We start from the raw sequence: 24,129 nt of genomic DNA, 5'->3' as shown, positions 1-24,129 counted from the left end.
AGCGATTGGGAGGGAATGGGCCTACACCCAAACGGAATCTTTCCAGGCTCCTACCAGTTCCTTGCAAGCTAGCAGGAAGGTCTGCCTAGGTTGTTCAGCCTAGACGGGGCAAGTCTGTCTATGCTAGGCTCAAAGTTCCAGTGTCCTGAAAGACACCGCGAGACAAACACGCAAAATATATATTTTTCAACACTGAAAAATATTGGTGCACGGTTTCAAAGCCGAGGTGTACAGAAAAAACAGTCACTTGAAAAAAATATCATCTGTAAAATTTTACACTAATAAGATGAGATAAGATGAGATGAGATGAGATAGACGTGGCACTACAACTAATTGTACAACCTTAATCATAAAGATGGCAAAATCGTTACGTGCTAAATCACATCTAGCTGCTAAGAGTGTGAAACGTCGCAATGAGTTTCAAAAAGTTGTAGATGCCAGAGCAGAACGTGTTTCTGAGAAACTAAAACAAGATCTCATGGCACAGAAGATGAAAGAATTAAAGGACGGAACTAGTATGGATATCGATACCAAGAAGGACGACGACGAAAGCAAGAAGGTTAGCACGAGTGGTTGGAGAGACGCAAGACATCATAACTACAAGAAAGCCAAGAAGATGAAAAATTCGAAAAAGAAGGTCTCTTTTACCAAATTTTAATTTGCATAGGTGTATTATTAGGTATTATTAGTGTTATTATTATGATTATTATTATTATTACTATCGTTATGTAAGGATATGCTAAATTGAGGGGGAAGATGCATTTGATCTAGAGCACTTGATCCCCTTTGCCCTAGCTCTCCTTTCTCGTCTGAGTCTACTTTGCATCATGTAATAAGTAGCCCTCCGTATGATCGTTTCGAGCACCGAATGATCGTACTCGGGGTAACGATGCTTGACTCTCTCATGTAACTGATCGATCAGCTTGACACGAGAGTCCTTGAAAGTGTCCCGGACCCATGTCTTGTACCCCAAAGGGTAATGCAATTCATTTTCGAAGATATCGAGAATATAACGTTCGCGCTTGAGCGCTTCCTCTGGGGAATCCAGTTTCAACACTTTAGCCAAACCTTGTGCACTAAGCCTTGAATCCGAAACTTTTTTATGTTCACAAGAACCTTGCTGTTGATGTTGTTGTTGTTGCTGCTGCTGCTGTTGTTGCTGTTGTTGCTGCTGATGATGACTGTGATCTGATGACTGTGAAGAGACCGATGAAGATCTTGATTTGGAATAACGACCCTGCCTAGGCTGTCTTACATAACTTGCAATACTCTCTGTTGGAGTTCCCAATTGACCAGTAGAATCGAATGATGATGATGATGTACCTACTAGTGAACTGGGAGACAACTGTGGCTCCGAGAGAGAAACATCAAGAGAGTATGAAGAAGTTGAAATCGAGCTCATAAAAGGGTCTGAATCGTCTCCAAACTCCGTATTGGCAAAAGGTGGGATTGCAACCGTTAAAATAGGTGAAATCGTCTCCACAACTGATTCTTTCTCCTCCTGATCAAAAATAGCCAAATCATCGAAGTCATTTGCGTTTGTATTATAAAGGTCTGTATTCTCCAGATACCCAAACCCTTCAGCCATTTGCGAGAACATAGCAGAAATCTTAAAATTACTGATCAAGTTGTTAAAGAATTAACAAATTTCCAAATTTCCAAATTTACATCCGGATTACGAACAATCGAATACAACTACACATATATACCTTACGCTATCTTGGCACACGCTCACAATATACACATACACATACTCACACACACACATACATACGCCCTGGACTTTTGATAAATTAGTCCTACTGTGATTAAACTAAGAAAAAAAAAAAAAAGGAAAATCAGTCATTATCAAAAACGTGTTACTTTCACTTCTAGTACTACTACTAGTACTTGACAACGGAGTGCTCGTGATGGCTGCTTGTCCCTGTCATGTACACGCTACAAACGCAGGAATCAGTAACAATAATAATACACAGCCCTGCACTACAAGAGGAAGCTATCGTCTGTAGCTCGAGCTAAAGGTCCCAATCGGTCCATGCAGGAAACTCTCAAGATAAACAAGAAATTGAGCAAATTGGCTGCGTGCTCGTGATGGGTCGAAAATAGCGGGCTTCCACTTTTTCTGGAAGCTTTGTAACCCGCCTGGGTGAATCCACGAATGACTTAAAATGTACTGAAGTACGATGGGTCCGGGACCCATCCAGGGCGAGTCGACAATTCCCTACATTTAAAGTAGAAGAAATGATATCTTTCTTGTTACCCGGCGGTGTGGCGTGGCCCTGTTTAAAGAAAAGAAACCAAATATATTACCCGACTGTCCCCTAATTGCTCTGCTTTTTTTTTAGTCCGCGCACGGGCGCATAGGCTGGGCAAGGGTATATATATATATGTATCTTGAAGGAAAGTTGGGTAAACAATCTTTAAACAGATCATCGGCGGTATGTCATTTTTTTGCTTACCGATAGTTTGTGGAACAAGGCAGTGGGATAAACCTTATGATCCTGATCCTCGATTGAACTCTATCTACTGTCCAAACTGTCATAACAACAGTGTCGGTCCCGTGAAGCGCCGAGAATTTATCACACTGTGGTTTATACCGCTATTTCCGATCTACTGGGGGAAACAACTACGTTGCCCCATCTGCCAATGGCGCCAGGACTTTAAGAACCGTGAGCAACTGCAAAAAGTGGTGAATGAACAGGGGAATATACACAAGGGAGCCGGACCCATGTGACATGCACGTGATCTATACCGATCTTTCGGGATTGCGGATTGTGGACCAATCACGTCAAAGTGAAAAATTTTCAGTCGCGCATCTATCGCATCTGGGGGGGTTTTGGTGAATTTTTTTTCCATTTTTCAACGTTTCTATTGGGAGGGGGGAGGTTAGTGTGAAACAGCGGTATTTATATATATTTGGTTCGAAATCATTTTTCAGAATCCACATTTCGATTTTCTATTCTCTTCTGCTTGTGAAATAGACCACCGCATATCTTCATATTCTTACAATGGCTGAAAAGACGCAATCCAATTTCGCTATCGATTTCTTGATGGGTGGTGTCAGTGCCGCTGTCGCCAAGACTGCTGCCTCCCCAATCGAGAGAGTCAAGTTGTTGATCCAAAACCAAGATGAAATGATCAAGCAAGGTTCTTTGGACAGAAAATATAACGGTATTGCCGACTGTTTCAGGAGAACTGCTCAACAGGAAGGTATTGTTTCTTTCTGGAGAGGTAACACTGCTAACGTTATCCGTTACTTCCCAACCCAAGCTTTGAACTTTGCTTTCAAGGACAAGATTAAGGCTTTGTTCGGTTTCAAGAAGGAGGACGGTTACGGTAAATGGTTTGCTGGTAACTTGGCTTCTGGTGGTGCCGCTGGTGGTTTGTCTCTATTGTTCGTCTACTCTTTGGATTACGCCAGAACCAGATTGGCTGCTGACTCCAAGTCTTCCAAGAAGGGTGGTGAACGTCAATTCAACGGTCTAGTCGATGTTTACAAGAAGACTTTGGCTTCCGATGGTCTTGCAGGTTTGTACAGAGGTTTCCTACCATCTGTCGTTGGTATTGTGGTTTACAGAGGTTTGTACTTTGGTCTTTACGATTCTTTGAAGCCATTGTTGTTGACCGGTTCTTTGGACGGTTCCTTCTGGGCTTCTTTCCTATTGGGTTGGGTTGTTACCACCGGTGCTTCCACCGCTTCTTACCCATTGGATACCGTTAGAAGAAGAATGATGATGACTTCTGGTCAAGCCGTTAAGTACGACGGTGCTTTCGACTGTTTCAGAAAGGTCGTTGCTGCTGAAGGTGTCGGTTCTTTGTTCAAGGGTTGCGGTGCTAACATCTTGAGAGGTGTCGCTGGTGCCGGTGTTATCTCCCTATACGATCAATTGCAAATGATCATGTTCGGTAAGAAGTTCAAATAATCGGTGACTTCCTGAACTCATAGATTTTAATCTTGTTTGTTACTATTCATTCTGGAAAATGATCATATCTATTTCAACCTTTTTAAAGTACATAGTTGAAACTATTTTCCCCCATCCTGTATAAAAAGTGATCTTATTTATCTCCAAGTGGGTCGCGCCAGCGTCTTATTTGTCTCACTCTTGATTAAGGTCCTAGGCGGCGTTCTCACTTGTTTCAACGAAGTCGATTTCGGTATGGTCTTTGGCGCATAAAGTCGATCGAACACAGATTTTGACGCTTTGGCAGGATTATTACTCGTGAGCTTCGGCGGCTCCATTGGTCTCTGGGTCGTTAGTTTAGTTTCTCTCACATGTGCACTATTATCATGATTATTCTTTATCCTCAATCGACGTATACGCTTTGTAATTTCACTGATCTGTGAAGGTGATTGTGGTTCCCTCTTGATCCGTTTCTTATTCGCTCCTTGTTCCTCATTTGCATGCCTCTTTGGTGTGGTCAAATGACAGGTATCTATGGATTCCATCCTGGCAAACTGTGTCTCATGATTTCGTTGGAATCGTAAACCGACTCTTGTATCTTTGCCCGGGGACTTCGTACCATTCTTTTGCAGTTGTTTCACTTTACTCTCTGCTCGATTATCCAGCTCTCCAACTAGTGATTCATCTAATCTGCTTGAGACTCCAATGGACCTTACCAAACCCATCGATTTCCATCGGTCTCTTTCGCGTTCATCTATGTGTTCAAGGAGATCAATGGGGATGCTTTTTTATCGTTAACACAACAAAAACAAAGTAAAGATATATATATAGTTTATACACCACTACTATTGTTGAGTTTCCGAATTGGCATTTAGTATACGCGATTCATGTTTACCGATCTCTGCGCTCAAGTTTTTGAGAAGCATCGATTCCGCTAATTTAACATTCTTCTGGTGATCACCTACAATGGTGAAAGTCCTTGTCTGTTGATCATCAGGCGGTTGCTCATTTCTGGTCTTCTTTTCAACAATAATCTTAGTCTTTGTGTATTTACGCAAATTGGCAATTCTATTGCCTTGACGACCCACGATAGCACCAACGTAAGCCTCCGGTACATGTACAATAGCTTCATAATTCTGACCCAAAACTCGATTCTCAATTTCCTGGCTACCACTAGTGTGCTCAGAACCTTTACCAATTACACTGGAGTTCGATTTTCTCAAATGCGGATAGTAACGTCTCTCTGATGCAAATGCAATATCCATTTCATTCAAAAGGATTTCACTTATCTCTACCAATGCACTGGTAATAGATCCCGGGAATCCCTGCATCTCCAGCACACGTTCATCACTATCAGGTAAGAAATCCCTAGACGCTACGATCTTAACGCCATGTCTGTCGATAAGGGACTTAATCTTATTACCACCTTTCCCAATGATCGACGATAATTGAGAGTTAGTTACCAATAACCTTAAAGTACCAATGTTTTTCAACTGTTCAGCATCCTTTATCTCTTCCCGAGATGGAGCTGGTAAAATATGATTCAGAAAATGGAAAGAGTATCTTTCACTTTCCATTTCAGTCTCATTATCGCTATCATTCAAAGTGTCTACCATATCACCTAATGCATTCGCTACATTGGCAATAGTCCCTGCACAGGAAAGAACTCGATCAGAACATCCTGGTTGTTTTTCGGACAGTCCAATCTTAACATGATTGACCTCTCTGCTTCTCTGAATCGTATGACCTTTTGTACCTATGACTTTGGCACTCTCCCTAAGGGAGAGTAAAGCCCGATGGCTAATAGTCGGTAAGATCACCGGGGTCTGCGTGAGTACTTCATCTTTTTGTTCAAAAGGAGAACGAAGTTGTGTATCAGGCATCTTGAAATTGATGGGATAGCGGTTATCAAGTTATATCGAAGAATAATAGATAGTTCAAGTGGCAAGAAATAACTCTAAATTTTTCTGCTTTTTTTCTCACTTACTTTCTCAATATCTTGTGTTCAACTTGACTAGTAGACAGGAATGTACCTTAAATGGCACTCCTGCAAAATGCACCGCCATATAGACCTGAGAATATTCCATTGCCTACCGGGAGAACACATATTGCTGGCTAAACTTCCGGATAAGGACTTTTTCACGTGTGTCAAAGTGACACCCCTTCTTGCGCAGTCGCAAGACCCGACAGCAGGACCGTGCAAAGCAATTGGCGGGTGTCGAGCAACGACATGGTGCGACGAAAATTCGGCTGGCAGAGCATTCAGAGTGCTTGGTTCTAATTTGCTGGTCAAATTGCTTCAATAACATTCTTCAAAGTAGCTTTGTAACCTAAAAGGGAAGTGATCGACGCTTGGCAGCTCTATTACTGTTTTGGGACACGCGTGACCTTTTTAGTAGACCGGTATCCCAACGGGGTCATACATTTTCTTTGCCCCAATCAGGATAAAGAGAATTCCGGTCCTTGGAATGTGGGGCGCCCTTTTCCCAAAAAAGTCATGCCCCTTAGTACCGGCAATTTCAGTTTCCGGAGCGGCGTATGTCACGTGATAATAGCACTCTACACGAATATGAAACTTTCAGTATCACATGACTTTTACTTTTTTCAGAATGACAGATAGTATGTAACACTATTAGTAAGTCCAACATCACTATATAAATCACTACATATATGATTGGTAGATATCGCCCTCGTTCAACTTAGAAGCGACTATGACTGCTGTTACAGAAAATTTACCCAAGGTGATATGTGTAGCAAGAGCTAGAATTCCAACTACTCAGGGGCCAGACATTTTTTTACACTTGTATGCGAATGATCGCGATAATAAAGAACATTTGGCAATAGTATTTGGAGAAGATATCAGATCTCGTTCGTTGTTCCAAAAAAGGCCCGGTGAGACGCAAAGGGACCGAATGGTACGTGGAGCTTATGTTGGAAAACTTTATCCTGGTAGAAATATTGCAGACGAAGATGATCGTCTGGGGTTAAAACTGCGGTTTGATGAACAAACGGGCACCTTGATTACTGATCCTCATACTACATGGGATGGCAAAGTTAAAGATACACTTGTGAGAATTCACAGTGAGTGTTATACTGGAGAAACGGCGTGGAGTGCTCGTTGTGATTGTGGGGAACAATTTGACCGTGCTGGAAGGTTAATCGCATGCGATTCGGAATTGGATACGGGAATCATAGGTGGTGCAGGACACGGGGTGATCGTTTACTTGAGGCAAGAAGGCCGTGGGATCGGTCTGGGAGAAAAATTGAAAGCTTATAACTTACAAGATCTTGGAGCAGACACTGTACAGGCAAATTTACTGCTGGAGCACCCGGTAGATGGCAGAGACTTCTCATTAGGTAAAGCCATTTTGATAGACCTCGGGATCCACAATGTACGGCTGTTGACCAACAACCCGGACAAGATCTTACAGATCGAACAACCACCATTGATAAATTGCGTTGAGCGTGTTGCGATGGTACCACTGCATTGGAATTCAGAGACCAGTGGAATTCATTCGATCGAGATTGAAGGTTATTTGACCACTAAGATTGAACGTATGGGACATCTCTTGCAAAAACCTCTCCAATTGCATACTAAGACAACAGCGACGACGAACGAATCTTAAAGAAATAATACGGAGTTTATCTAATTTCTATAACAGAAATAAAGACTAATAGGGAAAACGGAATCAAATCACTCGGTGATACCTCCAAGTGACAGCAGGTAGTCCTTTGCTTCACCATGTATCGTAGCAATGGTCTCACCGTCTTGCAACACATACCCTTGGGATTTGTCCTCTGCTATAATCGTAGAGATCTTATCACCATCCTTCTTATTCAACTTCTTGATGAAATCGTTGTAACCGGTCACGGTGGTCAACTCTACAGGAGCACTCTTCAAGAATGAACCGGTAGAGTGAGTGAAATTTGTGCTTTGTTTATACAGAGTGGAAGACATTGTGATAGGGTACTTTGATGGCGCCGTTGAGTGGTGATTCGCAAAGCAAAATCGTTCAAGGGCCTCATAGCTTTATATAATCATAATTTTATTCCTTTAAAACAATTGATCAGCTTTACCCGGCTAAGAAGTCTTATCGAGAGTTCTTAGTTGGATTAAGCTTACTAACTAGAACAAGAGGCTTGTTTCATGAACTTGTCGGCAGTTTCAGCGTGCTCTATGCTTCCCCATGACTCCTGTAAGTCGGGCCTTAGAGTCGAATCCCATTTGGAGGAATCGTAAGGGTACGAACTCATTAGTAGCAATTTTTGTAGTGGGGCTGTGTCGATAGTAGACTCTGGATCGTTTAGTGCTGTACGTTGCTCGTCGACGAAGTGCTCAATCACTTGGTCAAAGATCCATGATCTGGGTGTGAACAATGGGTTCACTTTCTTTGATATTTCGTAACGTTCTACTTGATCTGGTGCCAAGTCCAAGTAGAGCCTGGACCAGTTGACTAGTTTCTCAAAGTACTCGACTAGTAAGCGTGTCTCTCCAGAATCAGTGTCAACAAAATGTTTCTCATCTGCGTAGTATGTTTGTAGTTTTACCTGTTGGCTGATGTTAAAAAAGATGGCAACATAATTCTTATCTAGCCCGTTGATCCCGTTTGCCTTATCAAAGATTGGGCCTTTATAGTTCTGTAGATTGACAAAGAAATTGTTGTAGTCGATTCCAGTTTTTCTTAAAATTTCTAACAAGGGCTCCATTAGAGTAGAGCAAAAATCCTTGACCACTGTACTTGTCTTGTCGATCTCAGAAGGGTCCAAAGAAAGATCGATGCCCAATCTTTGGCTCATCAATTGAACGTACTTTGTAGTAAAAACATATTTGTACTCGTGTGCCACTAGGCCAATGAGGTCGTTTGCACGTTTGGTCACATCTTTCTCCACTTCGCTGGATAGCGGTTTCGTATTGTTCTGTAGAGCGATCACTTCGTCTATGTGTTTCCCGCCGGCGCCGATCAGGATCGCGATTGATTGGGCAAATTGTATCAAATTCCACCAAATAACACTTGGTTGATTTTGGAATGAATATCTGCCTTCAACGTCATCGTGATTTGGTGTGAACGCTGGTTCGAACCTGTCTAGGAAACTGAAGGGGCCGTAATCGATCGATAGACCTAGGATCGATGTATTATCTGTATTTAAAACTCCGTTCATAAAGCCGTACGTCTGCCAGTATGCAACACACTCTGCATTCTTTCTGACAACGTTTCTGTAGAGTTGGTCGTATTTTGTATTATCTGTCACATCATCAATTTGACGTGGTTCATCACCTTCATCAGCAAAATGATCCTCCTTGAAATTGTTGACGTCCGGTAAGGGTGTCTGATCCTTTCCATATACGTTATCGATGGTGTAGTCCGCCAACTTGAATAATGCTTTTAAATTCGGTTTCCACCTTAGTAAATCAAAATTGCCGAGTCTAATCCACGAAGGTGCCATTCTACAGACAACGGCCGTTGGCTCAAAGGACATGCCTCTCGTTGCTCTCGTTTTGGGCAATTGTGTCAGCTGAAGGGCCCGTGTCGAGGGGATACCAATCTGGTATAGTGACTCGCAGATGATAAATTCTCTTATTGAAGATCTAAGCACAACTTTCCCATCGGCAAATCGGGAGAAAGGTGTTAAACCGCTTCCTTTCAGCTGTAAAGTTTGATAATTCCCATGAGAATCCTTTATATCAAATAGATTGACCACTCTTCCGTCCCCTAGCTGACCTGCGAATTGACCAAACTGGAATCCTGCATATGCCATACTGTAAGGAAAGATACCTTTCTTACCATCGATGTAAACATCTTCACCACTAAGCAAACTCTCTAGCTTGTCATCCATCTGAAGCCCCAATTCTTCATGAGCCAGAGCGGATTTGATCAAGGGCCTGTAGTGAGGCCTCTTCTCAGGAGCAGTGTAAGCGAAGTGGCTCCCAGAAGAGACAATCCTTGGTGTATGGAACGCTTTCTCTATTGGTGCTTCAGGTTGTACTTTCTCCTGTTTCTGCTCAACTATTTCAAGTGCTTTCGTCACACTGGGGACCATCGCATCGGGGGTCAAGCACTTGATGAATCTCGATGTCCCAGTTTCTTTCAAAAGGCTCATAATACCCATTCTGTCGCCCATCGATTAATGACTAGACTTTGGAACTTGTCTTAGAGCAAGGATTGGGAGCTTTAGTCTTTAAGGGACATCTATGCACGAGAACCGATGGCAACCCCCAGCTGATCACTTGACTAAAACTAAACAAATATGGAATGCATTTTCTCATACTAATCAGCTGCGATTGACAAGAGGTGACCGTATTGCGGTCTTACTAGTCCTGATTGTCTCCGGCATTACAAGGATCTCATAGCTAGAAATCGCTGAACTTAAAAACCTCGACCGCCAAGTTGAATAGAGTAAAAGTAACGGTTACTTCAGAAATACGATAGAATGACGTTGACCTTGATTGTCGCTATCAAATGTCTGCCATCATGAAGAGATGAGCTGTCCCTCAAGAGTACTTCGCAAAGACCAGCTGGAGCTCCACCTGGGTCAGGTTCATAACAACCCCAACCTAGTTCGTACCCCAATCTCTACTATCAAGTAGTGCTAATGGCCTTGATAGTCAGATCCTTTAATTGTAGTTATCGTGCATGCTCATCTCTGGTTGTAACGGTTAACAATCGCTCGCCACGGTCCTTATGGAAAATTGATACAAATCCATAAAAACGATGTACCATCAAACCTCTGCAATAATCGATCTCATCCCAGTTGTTGATCGTTGTATTTGCCTTTAGTGGGAATTCTGGTGCTAATAGTGACAGAGTATTTTCAAACCGCTTTCAAGGAGCCTTTCTAGCACTCCTAGAACGTGAATGGCAGCAGCTATGTCAGATCTCAACCATCCGCTAGCCGCAGAGATTCATCCCAGGATGAATGACAATTATGGTGGCGGAAACCCTGGCGATAATGATACTGTTGCTGTTGGTAGTAATAATAATGGTCATTTACTTGAAAATGGTTCAGCCGTGGTACCTGAAGTGATACCGACAGGTTTTGGAGCTGGTAAGAGCAATGGCGCACCGCTCGGAATGCCGGTGAACAACCCTTCAGATGATTCGCTTGCACTTGGATTGAATTTGGCGTTGGTGCCAGATGCACTCAATAAGAATTTTAACTCGACACCTAGTAATACCAGCACTCGGACTGGGAATAATTCGACGGGAACTAATTCTGGGAATAATACCACGATGCCAACGCCACTTACAATGAGTAATGGTAATACTAATTCCGTAGATAATAGTAACCCAGGTACGAATAAGACCCCTGGTATTTCTGGTCTACGTTCTAGTTTACACTCAATTGGTTCGGATCACTCTTCGCCGATAATGAACACTGATATTAGTACAAATACCATGAGAATGTTCCAAAGGATGGATGAAATTAGTGCGAGATTGATCGCTATGGAAGAGATGTTTCAGAAACTTTGCAAAAATGTAGAGCAACAGAATTCAACGATATCCAATTTAAAAATAGACAATGAACGAATGTCAAAGGATATCCTCCAGAAAATGGAATCGATACCAATGCAACGCAGTCACCATAGTGAGACAAGTGTTCAGGATACATTTGTCACGGACCTGTTGAACTCGATTACTAACGTAAGCAGCGCATATTTGAGACGGATGAGACCGCATAGTTATCACAATAGAAACCAGTTCGATTCAATACCACCTAAGCATACTGCTAACGAAATGGATAGTGGCAGGTATGGAGAAAACGATGATCTTGGTGCGTCGAGCCATTACCGAAATTTTGGAGATAGACAACCTGGGCACGCATCGTTCACGCTGAATCCCAACGGCATCAAGAGGAGGAAGAAGAATGATTTCTCTTCAGACAATCTGACGGTGTCGGGTTTAAATTCCACGAATATGACCAGTGCTGCTCAATCATACAAAGATTTGACCTCTTTGAATGCGTTTGGCACAATCAGCCTACCAAACTTGACGTTGGAGAATACTGGTATGACGCCACCCCTTCGTAATGCGAACCAGGGCATGTCTTTTACGCGAATGCAAGACGCCGGCAACAGCAACATGCTCCACCACGGTCAAGGCCATAGCCAACCTGATATTTCTTCACTACAGCATAATCAAATGGCCCATCCGCTTAAGAACGCCGTAACTAACCAGCCTCAGAATGGAAACGAGAAACCTCAGGATGATGACGACGATGGTTATCAGGAAGATGATGACGAAGACAACGACTCGGATGGTAGTGATGACGACGATGAAGACGAAGAGATAGATGATGAGATGATGCACAGGACTGAGAGCATGAATAACACTAACCTTCAAGAAGCCGCAGTCTACGAAAATGGGCAACATAATTGGAGAAATCAAAGTGTCGCTAATAGCAGCACTTCCCGTAAAGGTAACGAAGTTATTTCAAGAAATAGTGAAAACAATAGCACACAAGATAAAGAAAAAGATAACCAATCGAAGCATTCAAAAAGTTCAAATGAAGTAAGTGACATGAACTATACACTTCTCAAGGCCCCCAGTAACGTTCGGACCATATGGGATGAATATACTGTGGGTATTCGCGGTCACCCACCGATCAAAAGGCTAGAGGAAAGGTTCGGTAACAAGTGGAGACTGAACAGAAACAGAAAGACGTACGCTAGGAGGAAGAGACTTTACAAATTCATAATCAACGGGATAAACAAGGGTAAGACGGCGGATGAGATGATTAATACATTAGAAGAGAGAAGGTTGTACAAAGACGAAAATGGTGAAGTGAAAAGAAGGACCATTGGCTGGTTGCAACAGAGTTTGACGGGGATTTGACTGGTGTATCGTATAATATCGTAATTAGTATTATCCGAAAATGATAGATTTGAATAATTTTGGAAATTCGCGGAAGAGAGTTAATTTCTTGGCGAAAACGTTGAGTTCGATCCAGTTCTGGAATCAAGAACATTCTCGCTGAATAATGTAACGAACGTGCTGCGAAGAAAACGCGCTCACTAAGACTCAGGAAGGTTGTGGCGGGAGCCTCGTATTGATCTATTTTTGTGTAGTTATGGAACGATAGATATGACGTGCACGGCACCTCCTTTACTGAGGTCAAGGGAGAAGGCTCATGATTCAAGGGGAAGGTATAAAAAGGGAGCCAATTTGATGATCTATGATTGATCTTCCCGATCTACGAGAAGATTAAAGAAGTGTTAAAATGGGTTTGTTTGACAAAGTAAAGCAATTCGCCAGTGACAATAGCGGCAATGATAACAACAATCAAAGAGGCTCCAACAACGATGGTGACTTCGTTGACAAAGTCGAAGGTTTTGCAGGTAAAGACAGGGTTGATCGTTTCCAAAACCAGATTGGTAAGGATAACTTTAACAAGGTAGAAGAGACGGTTCGTAAGACTTTTGGCAAGATTTCGATCAACGATAATTCAGATTACAAATCCTCAAATGATGATTCTTATGGCTCCAATGACTATGGATCTAAGAACAACAACAATTCCGGAGACAACTATGGCTCTAACAACGACTACAGTTCAAAGAACGATTATGGTTCCAATAACGATTCTTATGGGTCAAAGAACGACAACAGTGCTGATAACAACTATGGTTCCAACAACGATTACAGTTCTAAGAATGACTTTGGTTCCAACAACGATTCTTATGGGTCCAAGAACGATTATGGTTCCGGCGACAACTATGGTTCTAAGAACGACTACAGTTCAAAGAACGATTATGGTTCCAATAACGATTCGTATGGGTCAAAGAACGACAACAGTGCTGATAACAACTATGGTTCCAACAACGATTACAGTTCTAAGAATGACTTTGGTTCCAACAACGATTCTTATGGGTCCAAGAACGATTATGGTTCCGGCGACAACTATGGTTCTAAGAACGACTACAGTTCAAAGAACGATTATGGTTCCAATAACGATTCGTATGGGTCCAACAACGACAACAGTGCTGATAACAACTATGGTTCCAAGAATGACTCCTATAAGAGCGACTCTTATGGCTCGAAGAATGAATACGGGTCCGAAGGCAAGCATAAAAAGGAGCATCACAAATCGAAGCAGGATTCTGACAGTTATGGCTCCAACAACGACTCATACGGATCCAAGAAAGATTCATATGGCTCTAACAACGACTCATATGGATCCAAGAAGGACTCCTACGGCTCTAACAACGACGCCTATGGTTCCAACAACGACACATACGGATCCAAGAAGGATTCATATGGTTCTAACAACGACTCCTATGGTTCAAAGAAGGATTCCTATGGCTCTAACAACGACTCATATGGTTCCAAGAAGGATTCTTATGGTTCCAACAACGACACATACGGATCCAAGAAGGATTCATATGGTTCTAACAACGACTCCTATGGTTCAAAGAAGGACTCCTATGGCTCCAACAACGACTCATATGGTTCTAAGAAAGATTCATATGGCTCGGACAATAACTACGGTTCCAACAGTGACACTTACGGCTCCAAAAACAATTACGGCTCCGGCAACAACATTGGTTCAGGTAACTACAACGATGACAACTTCGGCAGTAACAATGACTCATACGGGTCCAACAACAATTACGGCTCGAACAACTCTGGAGACAACTACGGATCGAGCAACTACAACTCCAACTCCAACTCTGGTTCAAATAATTATAACTCTGGTGACAACTACGGCTCTAACAACTACGGTTCTGGTAACCAGACCTCTGGTAATTATGGCTCCAGCAACTATGATAACAACTACTAGTTTAGCTAAAGTCTCATATACTTATCTAGCTGCTAACATGTACCTTGCTAAGAATAAATACACCCCGATAACCGTCCCAATCAACCAAATAGTAGTCCGAACTGCGATTCCGACCAGCACAACCGAGCTCTCGACTACAAACCCACGGCTGGAAGATTCAACCTCAGATACTTTCTCCCCTAAAACTCCCATACTCTCCATTACAGTCTTCCCCACAACCTTCGCCGTCCCAATCCAAAGCCCAATCACTCTGCCAGTGACCACCAGGATTCGAGAAACTACAAACGCTCCTAAAGGTACGACCACTCTCACCACAGGCCTCACTACAACGGCCAGAGCCAACCCATAGTCTACGACGGGATCCACAACATTACGTCTTGCATGCAACAATAGCTCGACGAATCTGCCAACCATCTCCAGCACCTTCCGAACATCCATCACAGCCCTCTGCACATAGATGGGTGCCCTTACGGTGGCCATCAAGGCTCCAATGACCCCCCGTCTTGCAGATACAGCTTGCATGGCCCATTGAATAGCCCACAAGCCTCTTACTCAAACTACTATTACGACTGCTATATACGTATTGCATGGCCTTGGGGTTTCCCCGTGGCACGCTGGCTGGCTGACTTTAATTGAAGAACTGTAACATCGGATTGGCTGGCTAGATACGCATATATATGCTAGGCTATTTCATTTTTGTTGCTTATGTTGTTTGAGGCTCTGGTAAGCTTGCTCGTTACGAGCTCTTGCTTGTTCTTGTTCCTCAGTATTCACTGGGTACTTGTCAGCCAACTTTTTCAAGTGTTCATTGGCGACATTAGTATCGCCCGTAAGCTTGTCCTTGGCTTGCTGGAAGAAATCGGACATTGTTTCGCCCTGTTGCTTGTTGATTCGTCGTTAATTCGTCGTGGGGGCTTTGATTCTTGTTGAAGGGTATGTTGCTTAAGGGCTTATTTTATATAAAGGTTATTAAAAGCAAAGCAATTGCTACTTGCTGGGGCAGCAATTGAGGAAAAGAAAGATTCACTCCAATTGCAAGAGCAATGGCCCTTAAAGTCTTGAAAGAATCGTATATAAGAGTAGATGAAGTTGCTGAGTTGTGGAGTAATCTTGGGGTTGAACAGCAGACTATAATACGATTATAATAAGGTTAAGATGTCACATTTATTGAACAAAGTAGCAGACAAGTTGCAAGGACACGCTAAGGAGGAAGAGAAGCAGGAGAAGCGTGGTCAAGGTATTGGCCATGGCGAAAGTCATAAGGAAAGTCACGGTGAAGGCCATGGTGAGCACGAAGAGTCTAAGCACCAAAGAGGAATTGCACCCGGGACCCGTCGTAAGCAGGAATACAACAGTGAAGAGTTGTACACTGGTAATGCACAAGGATACGAAGGTATTCCTTCCGAAGATACGGGAGCTTATGCACACTCGGGCAATACAGGTCGTGATCGGGATTCCAGCAGGGCTGAGACCCGGTTCGGTAGTGGAAACACTGGCCGCAACGAGCTAGAGCAGGACGACCCAGACTCTTTTACGTCTGGTCAGTACACAACAGGCCAGTTTGACAGTTCTGGAAAAGGCAAGCAGGTGCACAAGGAATGGTCTGAGCATAAAGGAAACATGGGTTCTGGTAACGAAGAAATGATGGGCTCTGAAAGAAAGGGCCGTAACTGGTAGTTTTCACGATTATGAATTTTACGTAGTTTTTTATGACTGGTGAGTGTCGGTTTTGGCCTCCCAGGGTTTTACATTATTTTATATCTTCTTATTTTACAAAACTTTTCAAGGCAATTAAACTTATAGTAAGTGGCACAGGAAAAATCTAGATTACAAGCAATGCTGAGATTAGTGTTGCTAAAGGACCCTCGTTTGCCGTTGAGTCGGGTTTCATTCCATGCTGGCAGGTGTCATAGAATCTCCCCTCAGGAGAAGAATGCTGAAAAGGAGTTGAAGGATAATGAACATTTTAAACAGGTGGCTAAGGACTACCATGCACACGATCATGTCCATATGCGTGAATCTGAGACAGAAGAGAATGATTCATTTCAATTGGGGGTTAAGGGAAGATTAGTCTCGACAAGTAAAAGTCCTTCGCAAACCCATTCGCACTCGCAAGGGCACTCACATTCTCATTCGTTATCCCATTCACACACCCATGGTGTCAATCCAATGCTGGTGATGAGTAAAGAGCAGGTTAAGAAGAATCCAGCGGTCAGAATTACTTGGATCGGTCTTGCCATCAACGTTGGACTGGCAGCTGGGAAATTTGCAGGTGGTGTTGTCTTCCATTCGCAAGCATTGATAGCTGATGCTGTACATGCCGTGAGTGATATGGTATCTGATTTTCTCACGTTGGTGTCTGTGGGGTTGGCTTCTAATAAACCAACGGCTAATTATCCGTTTGGTTACGGGAAAGTCGAGACAATAGGCTCGCTGGCTGTGTCTACGATATTGGCTACCGCTGGGTTGTCCATTGGGTGGACTTCATTATGTGCCATTGTTGGACCTATTGTCCCACATACGGTGCTCGAGTTTTTGGCCACCTATGTGGGCGGATCACATTCACACTCGCATTCCATCACTAAGGAAGTGACTAATGTAAACGCTGCATGGATTGCCGGTGCTTCTATCGTCGTCAAGGAGTGGATTTTCCAAGCGACAAAGAAGATAGCTATCCAAACAAATTCTAATGTCCTTATGGCCAATGCTTGGCATCACCGTGTCGACTCTATGACATCCCTGGTCGCGCTGGTCACGATCACTTCCGGCTACTTTTTCAACATTCAGTCGCTGGACGCTGTTGGAGGTCTAATCGTGTCTGCTCTTGTCATCAAAGCCGGTGGCTCCGGTATGTGGAGTGCTATGCAAGAGTTGGCAGATCAATCTTTACCAAAAGATGATGACCGCTATATCGAAGTTCAAGAGGCTATTGAGGATTGTTTGGACAAATTACTCTCCAACAACAATGCTGGTAGACCTTACAAGATCAAGGAACTTACAGTGCTGCCTTCTGGACCCAATTCCAGAGCCAACTTGACCCTTGAAACGCCATTACAAAGATGGGAAAACGTCTTGGATGTGAAAGAATTCGAAATTGTCAGTGAACATTTGCGGAACATCCTCAACCGTGACCTCCCAACCTTGAAAAGACTAAACATTGAGTTTGTCGAAGAGACAGCTCAAGAAGAAAAGCATGTGGATGAAGGGCATACTCACAAGCATTAGGTAATGAACAGATATAAAACGGATTATGTAAATTGGTAATGAATTATGTTGTCTGTGTGAATACTATACAAAGAACCATTTGGCTCAATTAATTACTTGCCGACAGCCCAATCGTTCAAACCGTGTCTATTTCTAGCAACCTCGAATGCATAAAATTGGATTCTGACCACAAAACAGGTGGAATATTGTCCGTATTCGGCACTAGAATCGGTTCTCAGCAAGGTACCAAAGTTATAATCCTCAATTTTCTTTTCAAAGAGTGCACAGAATTTTCTCCAGTCTTCCTTGGCCTGCTTTGTCTTCAAGTCATTCTCATTAAATTTCTTCAACTTTTCAATATCCTGGTATTCAGGAAACATTTCCATGAAAGCGTCGTAAATCTCATCATCGTATTGGGTCAAACGTAATTTAGAGCCCTTAACCTTGGTTAGTAGACTCCAGTAAGTCTCGGCTTGTTCAACAGCAACGACAGCAAATTGCTTCTCGATATCTTCCAAATTATCAGCGGTTTCAGCGTTGAAAGTACTCATCTTGTCTCAATCAGCTATATGCCTTGCAAAAATTCTAGCTATTCAGGAAACCAAAGCCTTTAAATGGTTATTGAATATCATCCATCGTTGAATCATCCAGGATGTTCAAGCGTCTTCTAGAAGAGTGAAAAACTCGCTCGTAAATGGTGCTCTTCAAATAATTCGATGAGCGTTAGAATAGCGATTAAAAGATGTGACATTTGACTAAATTGATGTGCTTCGAGCACTTGCTAGCATGCTATATGTGCTGGTTATGGGCAGGTTTATCCCGACGCCCGATCCGGTACTTTCTGGACAACTCTAAGACGCTTATTGAGGTATTGTCGAGGTATTGTCGAGGCGTGGCAATGGGCAGCTGAGGATTGTCTACCTGCTGCCAATCGAGCCATGATACCGGTACATATGTATTCAGACCAGTAGCTTCGCACTTTACTTGTAGTCTTCACGTGGCGTACTCTTATGTGAAGTCCGGACGGTAGTTGACGCTTACTTAATGTAGCGAATTCAAGTTCATAAAATTATGCCAATGATAAGATTCAGATCGACATTACAACGACTTGGGAGGATGTCCAACGTTAATGCTGCCTGTGTCATCATCGGGGATGAAGTGTTGAATGGTAAGATCATCGATACCAACTCAAAGTTCTTTGCCAAATATTGCTACAGCCAGGGGATAAGACTCGGTGAGATCGTTACCATAGGTGATGATGAAACACAGATAGTGGACACCTTGCAAAGATTATGCAAAAAGTACCAATTTATCGTAACGTCTGGAGGAATTGGACCCACTCATGATGATATAACCTATGAGTCGGTTGCCAAGAGCTTTAACCTTCCAACTAAAATCGATGAGGATTGCAAGAAGAGAATGCAAAGGATATCGAAACCAGAGTCCAGACTAGACGCAGCCGCATTGAAGGACTTTTATCGTATGGCCACTTTGCCTCACGGTCCCAGTGTGAAGAACCATTACATATCTAGTGACCTGTGGGTTCCAATTTGCTCAGTCGATAACAAGGTGTATATTCTACCGGGTATTCCACAACTATTCTCAAGGATGATCAAAAATTTCACTCCAACATTACGGGAAATTTACCGGTTGAAGGAAAACGCTGAATACACCAGATTCTTTATTAAGACTCCTTTATCTGAATCTCAAATATCTGCGTATTTAAGGGGATTGCAAGAGGAGGCAGACAAGGTCTCTAAGGATATCAAAATTGGTTCCTATCCACATTTTGGTATGGGCTTTAATACGGTTAGTATATTGGGTACCAAAGATCAAGAAGCTTTCCTGCAAGAGATGAACGACCGTACAATTAAGGATCTTAATGGTGAAAGCATCTCTGCTGAGGATGAAGAAAAGCTTTCTAATGCATTTGAAGCATAGCCATTTTGATTTATTCGTGTATATTCTAACATATTATCTTATTATACAATTTATAAATGAGATCCCCCAACATCCATTTGAAAAACTTAGTCTTCCTCTTCGTCGTCAGTATCCACGGGCTTTGGAGTTCCCTTTGGAGATGACAACCATGCGATATAACGCAAACGGCGGCGCTCCGCTTGTGCTTTCTTCTCATTTCTTGTCAATCTCTTAACTCTCTTCTTAACCTTGATATTGGCAGGAGAATCGTCGTTGTCGACTGATGGTGAAGCAGCCTTCTGTGCCAAACCTACAGCATGGGCGTTACCACCGTCTTCAAATCTCGATTGATCCACGTCTTGGACACCCTTTTGAGTCAACACACCATTTTCAACAATCCATTGTTCTGGACATAGAGCACCGACAAATTCGTTGTTATGCGAAATCATGACAACACCACCGCTCCAGTCTCTAATGGCGACAGCAAGAGCACCCAAAGAATCTCTATCCAAATAATTGGTAGGTTCATCCAGGACCAGCAAATGTGGGTTGTTCCACATTGCACCAGCAATGACGACCTTGACCAATTGACCACCAGATAGGGAACCCAATGGAGTATGGTTAGCAATTTCCGAATCAAGACCAACATCTTCAAAATGTTTGGAGATAACAGATGGGATTAATTGACGGTAGCCAAGACCTTCTCTCGAAGCTTCGTGATCATCAAACTTTTGAACGAGCTTCTCGAATCCTTCATCAATCAAAACGTCCTTAGGAACCCAAGAATTGTACTTTGGTTTCCACCACTTCCACTTAATCTCATACTGGAAAGATCTCTTCAGCTTCGATCTACCAACAATGGCCTCAATAGCTCTCTTACCTCTCCCATCACCGATATCAATCTCTTTTTGCATCATTTCTTTTTCATCTTCGGAGATCTTTCTAGATTCCTTCAATAAGACTTCACGATCGTCACCGAATTGATAACGCCACTGTAGATATTGATTAGCAGTCTTTTCCTTATGCTCATTGACATGTTGCAAAGCATGTTGTGCAATATAGCCAATACGCAAGTTTGGATGTTTCTGAACTTCACCTTCTTGAGGAACTAATTCGCCTGTCAAAAGTTTGATCAATGTCGATTTACCAGCACCGTTGGGACCTAAGACGGCAACACGTGAAGATAGGGAAAGGGCACACGTTGCATTACTTAACTGTGGTTTACTTGCCCCAGGATATGTGAAGGTAACGTTGCTCACTTTCGCCACGGCTCTAGTGTTTGATTTGACACCCGTCAAGATACCAGGTGGAGGGAAGCGCATTTGCGCATTAGAATCAGACAAAGTATAATATGCCTTGGCTTCGGGTTTTTGCTCCACAAATTTGGCCAAGTTACCTTTGTAGTATTTGAGCTTTCTGTTCTCGTAGTGAATAATGTCGGTACAAACCTCATCCAAAAATCCAGAGTCGTGCGAGACAATCAAAGAAGTAATGTTCGTGTGTTCGAGCAAATATTCTTCCAACCACTTAACGTTAGAAACATCTAAATGATTGGTAGGTTCGTCCAGCAACAAGATATCTGCTTTCTGTAGCATGGCTCTGGCCAATTCAAGTTTCATCTTCCAACCACCTGAAAGCGATCCAACGGTTTGAACTCTTCTAGACTCGTCGAAACCAACGGATTCTAGGGCTTCTGCAATCTCGTCACGGGAAGTAGCCTGAAGTTCTTCATCTAAGGCTATGAAAGAAACTAAGTCAAGATCACCTTCTTCGCCTTGCAATTTGTGTTCAACGAAACAGGTCCGCAAAGTGTTTTTGTCAGGGAAACCTTCTAGTTGACCGTTTGCAATCGATCTCATCAGAGTCGACTTACCAGCACCATTTCTACCACATAAACCGTATCTGTGACCTTTCAATAGACGTAAAGTTGTCTTGTTTAGTAGCATTCTCGAACCGTAGGCTAGAGAAAAGTCTGTGTTGACAATTTCGACACCTTCACTCTCGTCATGAGCAGCCTTCTCTTGATGGAAAATTGCCCTCAGGTTATCGACAAATTCCTTTTGAATGAATTCTCTGTTCGATTCACCTAGAACGGTGGTTAAGTATTCTTCAAGTCTCTTCCAGTCGTTGACATTGGCGTCAACGGTTAACAGTGTACTGATGTAATCAATAACTTTATCATCCTCAATTGATGATTTTGCAGGGTCATCAGTTAAATTGGCAATGTGCTTCTGCAAAAACTCTTTTCCTTGAGCAGTTGTCAATCTACCAGGGAAGGTGTCCTTAGCATCCTCATCTTCCTTTAAAACAGTAAGCGCCTTTTCAGCTAACTCACGAACCTCTGGCAGAGATGCCGTATCGACGACTTTTTGAATCCCTGGAAGTAGTAATGGGATGAAACTTTCAATTTCAATACGATTATTGACTAATCTGGTCAAGTTTTCAACGACAATAACGGTCTGTCTCAACTGTTCTTGTGATGAGGAAGATAGATTCAAAGATCTGTTCAAGATCGGCACAAGTAATGACAATGCGGGCTCAGTAACTTCAGCAACAAAAGTAACACCAGAAAGAGCTTTGACAGATTGTGGAACCTTGGCAGGGTTTTGCAAAGTGTCAACGATCAAGTTGTAACGTGGAGATAAATCAAGGTTATCCAAGATAGAGACAAAGTCAAGTAATGTTTGGTGTCCTTGTTTTGCGAGTTCTGGCTTGAAATCAGTGGCAACATCAGTCAAAACTGGAACAGCATCCTTGAAAGTCAACTCCAGAAGATCGTTTGGAGCATCTTCTCTAATTCTATCCACAACAGCCAAAGCAGCCAGTTTTGACTGCCATTTAGCACCAGATGCAAGATACTTTAGCACATTTGGCAAAACAAAACTAGTGAGAGATTCCACAGGATAAGCGTTTATTAGCGAATCGACGGCATGTTGAGCAGCACGCTTTACAGTGTTTTCTTTGTCAGCCGCAGAGTCAAGCGCTTGGTCAAGAAGGGGCAATAGGTAAGCCTCTTGAGGATGTTTATCGCTAACAGCCTGAGCTAGTTTCGAGATTAATAACATTGCGGATTCTCTGACCAAAGGAGGGCTTTTTGGCTTGGTGAATTTCGTTAAGACATCGAGAATGGACCATTCAGAGATATTTTTACCAGAATATCTAGCCTTCGCAAACTCCTCGATGATAAGATCGATTGATTTTTTGCAATCGGCAATCTTTGCACACTGTGGAATTTGGCTTAGATAAGCGGAAACTGGAGTAAAATTCAGGTCTGCCATGTTCTGGTTTAAAGACGTCAATGAAGTAGTAGAAGAAGACGGCGTTGGGGTATTGCTCTGAGTTGGCGTGACAGCTGATTGCTGGTACCCATAAGACCCTTGATTTTGGTTATTCGAGTAGTTTTGATTATAGTTCTGGCTACCTTGATTGTAATTGTAAGATCCTTGGTTGTATGCATTTTGTCCGTTGGAAGGTTGATTCCAGTCACGTTGCTGTTGTCTGTAACCCTTTTGTTGGTTTAAAGAACGCTGTTGTTGATAGTTATTGTTGGTATTCTTGAAATATCCGCCAAAAGGAGAAGGCACGTAGCCTGGATCCTTAGGTTGGTCATCCAAGAAATCGTTTAAATCAGTATATTTCTTTGGTGGCATATTTCCTGGGTTCCTTTCTTGGTGTATTGTATCGCATAGAGATGAAATGAAGCTACCTCATCAATAAATAGCAGATGATCTTGAAAATTGACACCTAAAAAGAAGCAATTCACCTGCTGCTTTAAGCATGTCTGGAAAATTTTTCAGTTAGCTAGATCTCGTGATCGCCTTATGCAAGGCACGTGACAGTTACTTTAACTCGGCGGCTAAATGAAGTAATGTAACTATTGGCATGTGAGTGTTCTCTTCGAGGAAGCAGGAATTGGCTTCGAGGCAATTTGATGCCAGAATCATTCCGTCACCTTAAATTGTCTTTCGCGCGGATAAGATCGTCCCAGAAGCAGTAACAAACAAACTAAGCATTTGATCTTTCTCTTGCTACTGCGAAGCTTGTGAATCAGGTAAAAGGAACAGTTATGGCATTAATCGATGGTTTTTTATTCTTTTATAGTGGTTAAGAAGAAAACAGAAACGATTCCTCCCTGAGAAATCGCTAAGATTGCCGCCTATATCACGTGGCCAAAGATCAAATATGAATAATAAACGTCTTGAACTTCCTGCTTTCCTAGTTTCCTAGCCTCTCGACCTTTACGGTTATGAAATCCATACCTTAGCTAACCAATGCAACTCTCACTCTTTGGAGAAATGCAGCACGCCTTCTGTTGAGTCACTTCTAGTTG

General features: G+C 42.7%; 18 protein-coding genes across 18 annotated transcripts; 9 read left to right on the top strand and 9 right to left on the bottom strand.

Moving 5' to 3' along the window:
• Positions 1 to 355: 355 nt before the first annotated feature.
• Positions 356 to 658, top strand: TDEL0F02040 (uncharacterized protein; the record flags this gene model as incomplete). Its single annotated transcript, XM_003682178.1, has 1 exon — positions 356 to 658. The coding sequence occupies one exon, from the start codon at positions 356 to 358 to the stop codon at positions 656 to 658; it is 303 nt and encodes a 100-aa protein (XP_003682226.1).
• Positions 659 to 739: 81 nt separating this feature from the next.
• TDEL0F02030 (uncharacterized protein) lies at positions 740 to 1,600 on the bottom strand (the record flags this gene model as incomplete). Its single annotated transcript, XM_003682177.1, has 1 exon — positions 740 to 1,600. One exon carries the CDS (start codon positions 1,598 to 1,600, stop codon positions 740 to 742), a length of 861 nt encoding a protein of 286 aa, XP_003682225.1.
• Positions 1,601 to 2,440: 840 nt separating this feature from the next.
• Positions 2,441 to 2,734, top strand: TDEL0F02020 (uncharacterized protein; the record flags this gene model as incomplete). The annotated part of the gene is made up of 1 exon (XM_003682176.1): positions 2,441 to 2,734. The coding sequence occupies one exon, from the start codon at positions 2,441 to 2,443 to the stop codon at positions 2,732 to 2,734; it is 294 nt and encodes a 97-aa protein (XP_003682224.1).
• Positions 2,735 to 3,008: 274 nt separating this feature from the next.
• Positions 3,009 to 3,923, top strand: PET9 (ADP/ATP carrier protein PET9; the record flags this gene model as incomplete). Its single annotated transcript, XM_003682175.1, has 1 exon — positions 3,009 to 3,923. One exon carries the CDS (start codon positions 3,009 to 3,011, stop codon positions 3,921 to 3,923), a length of 915 nt encoding a protein of 304 aa, XP_003682223.1.
• Positions 3,924 to 4,060: 137 nt separating this feature from the next.
• Positions 4,061 to 4,627, bottom strand: SHE1 (She1p; the record flags this gene model as incomplete). Its single annotated transcript, XM_003682174.1, has 1 exon — positions 4,061 to 4,627. One exon carries the CDS (start codon positions 4,625 to 4,627, stop codon positions 4,061 to 4,063), a length of 567 nt encoding a protein of 188 aa, XP_003682222.1.
• A 120-nt stretch (positions 4,628 to 4,747) lies between these two features.
• Positions 4,748 to 5,785, bottom strand: HEK2 (Hek2p; the record flags this gene model as incomplete). Its single annotated transcript, XM_003682173.1, has 1 exon — positions 4,748 to 5,785. The coding sequence occupies one exon, from the start codon at positions 5,783 to 5,785 to the stop codon at positions 4,748 to 4,750; it is 1,038 nt and encodes a 345-aa protein (XP_003682221.1).
• Positions 5,786 to 6,613: 828 nt separating this feature from the next.
• Positions 6,614 to 7,528, top strand: RIB1 (GTP cyclohydrolase II; the record flags this gene model as incomplete). Its single annotated transcript, XM_003682172.1, has 1 exon — positions 6,614 to 7,528. The coding sequence occupies one exon, from the start codon at positions 6,614 to 6,616 to the stop codon at positions 7,526 to 7,528; it is 915 nt and encodes a 304-aa protein (XP_003682220.1).
• A 68-nt stretch (positions 7,529 to 7,596) lies between these two features.
• On the bottom strand, positions 7,597 to 7,860 carry TDEL0F01970 (uncharacterized protein; the record flags this gene model as incomplete). Its single annotated transcript, XM_003682171.1, has 1 exon — positions 7,597 to 7,860. The coding sequence occupies one exon, from the start codon at positions 7,858 to 7,860 to the stop codon at positions 7,597 to 7,599; it is 264 nt and encodes an 87-aa protein (XP_003682219.1).
• Positions 7,861 to 8,024: 164 nt separating this feature from the next.
• On the bottom strand, positions 8,025 to 10,022 carry FMP40 (Fmp40p; the record flags this gene model as incomplete). The annotated part of the gene is made up of 1 exon (XM_003682170.1): positions 8,025 to 10,022. The coding sequence occupies one exon, from the start codon at positions 10,020 to 10,022 to the stop codon at positions 8,025 to 8,027; it is 1,998 nt and encodes a 665-aa protein (XP_003682218.1).
• A 734-nt stretch (positions 10,023 to 10,756) lies between these two features.
• HOT1 (Hot1p) lies at positions 10,757 to 12,733 on the top strand (the record flags this gene model as incomplete). The annotated part of the gene is made up of 1 exon (XM_003682169.1): positions 10,757 to 12,733. One exon carries the CDS (start codon positions 10,757 to 10,759, stop codon positions 12,731 to 12,733), a length of 1,977 nt encoding a protein of 658 aa, XP_003682217.1.
• Positions 12,734 to 13,118: 385 nt separating this feature from the next.
• On the top strand, positions 13,119 to 14,675 carry DDR48 (DNA damage-responsive protein 48; the record flags this gene model as incomplete). The annotated part of the gene is made up of 1 exon (XM_003682168.1): positions 13,119 to 14,675. The coding sequence occupies one exon, from the start codon at positions 13,119 to 13,121 to the stop codon at positions 14,673 to 14,675; it is 1,557 nt and encodes a 518-aa protein (XP_003682216.1).
• A 21-nt stretch (positions 14,676 to 14,696) lies between these two features.
• On the bottom strand, positions 14,697 to 15,197 carry TDEL0F01930 (uncharacterized protein; the record flags this gene model as incomplete). The annotated part of the gene is made up of 1 exon (XM_003682167.1): positions 14,697 to 15,197. One exon carries the CDS (start codon positions 15,195 to 15,197, stop codon positions 14,697 to 14,699), a length of 501 nt encoding a protein of 166 aa, XP_003682215.1.
• A 168-nt stretch (positions 15,198 to 15,365) lies between these two features.
• On the bottom strand, positions 15,366 to 15,542 carry PAI3 (Pai3p; the record flags this gene model as incomplete). Its single annotated transcript, XM_003682166.1, has 1 exon — positions 15,366 to 15,542. One exon carries the CDS (start codon positions 15,540 to 15,542, stop codon positions 15,366 to 15,368), a length of 177 nt encoding a protein of 58 aa, XP_003682214.1.
• Positions 15,543 to 15,830: 288 nt separating this feature from the next.
• GRE1 (Gre1p) lies at positions 15,831 to 16,352 on the top strand (the record flags this gene model as incomplete). Its single annotated transcript, XM_003682165.1, has 1 exon — positions 15,831 to 16,352. The coding sequence occupies one exon, from the start codon at positions 15,831 to 15,833 to the stop codon at positions 16,350 to 16,352; it is 522 nt and encodes a 173-aa protein (XP_003682213.1).
• A 159-nt stretch (positions 16,353 to 16,511) lies between these two features.
• Positions 16,512 to 17,900, top strand: TDEL0F01900 (cation diffusion facilitator family transporter; the record flags this gene model as incomplete). The annotated part of the gene is made up of 1 exon (XM_003682164.1): positions 16,512 to 17,900. One exon carries the CDS (start codon positions 16,512 to 16,514, stop codon positions 17,898 to 17,900), a length of 1,389 nt encoding a protein of 462 aa, XP_003682212.1.
• A 92-nt stretch (positions 17,901 to 17,992) lies between these two features.
• On the bottom strand, positions 17,993 to 18,430 carry CHP1 (ribosome-associated Tef1p biogenesis chaperone CHP1; the record flags this gene model as incomplete). The annotated part of the gene is made up of 1 exon (XM_003682163.1): positions 17,993 to 18,430. One exon carries the CDS (start codon positions 18,428 to 18,430, stop codon positions 17,993 to 17,995), a length of 438 nt encoding a protein of 145 aa, XP_003682211.1.
• Positions 18,431 to 18,995: 565 nt separating this feature from the next.
• FPY1 (flavin adenine dinucleotide pyrophosphatase) lies at positions 18,996 to 19,820 on the top strand (the record flags this gene model as incomplete). The annotated part of the gene is made up of 1 exon (XM_003682162.1): positions 18,996 to 19,820. The coding sequence occupies one exon, from the start codon at positions 18,996 to 18,998 to the stop codon at positions 19,818 to 19,820; it is 825 nt and encodes a 274-aa protein (XP_003682210.1).
• An 86-nt stretch (positions 19,821 to 19,906) lies between these two features.
• Positions 19,907 to 23,449, bottom strand: NEW1 (New1p; the record flags this gene model as incomplete). The annotated part of the gene is made up of 1 exon (XM_003682161.1): positions 19,907 to 23,449. One exon carries the CDS (start codon positions 23,447 to 23,449, stop codon positions 19,907 to 19,909), a length of 3,543 nt encoding a protein of 1,180 aa, XP_003682209.1.
• Positions 23,450 to 24,129: the final 680 nt, after the last annotated feature.

The sequence above is a fragment of the Torulaspora delbrueckii genome, chromosome 6 (genome assembly GCF_000243375.1).
Source record: "Torulaspora delbrueckii CBS 1146 chromosome 6, complete genome".
Lineage (NCBI taxonomy): Eukaryota > Fungi > Ascomycota > Saccharomycetes > Saccharomycetales > Saccharomycetaceae > Torulaspora > Torulaspora delbrueckii.
This window is presented reverse-complemented; position numbering and strand designations above follow the sequence as displayed.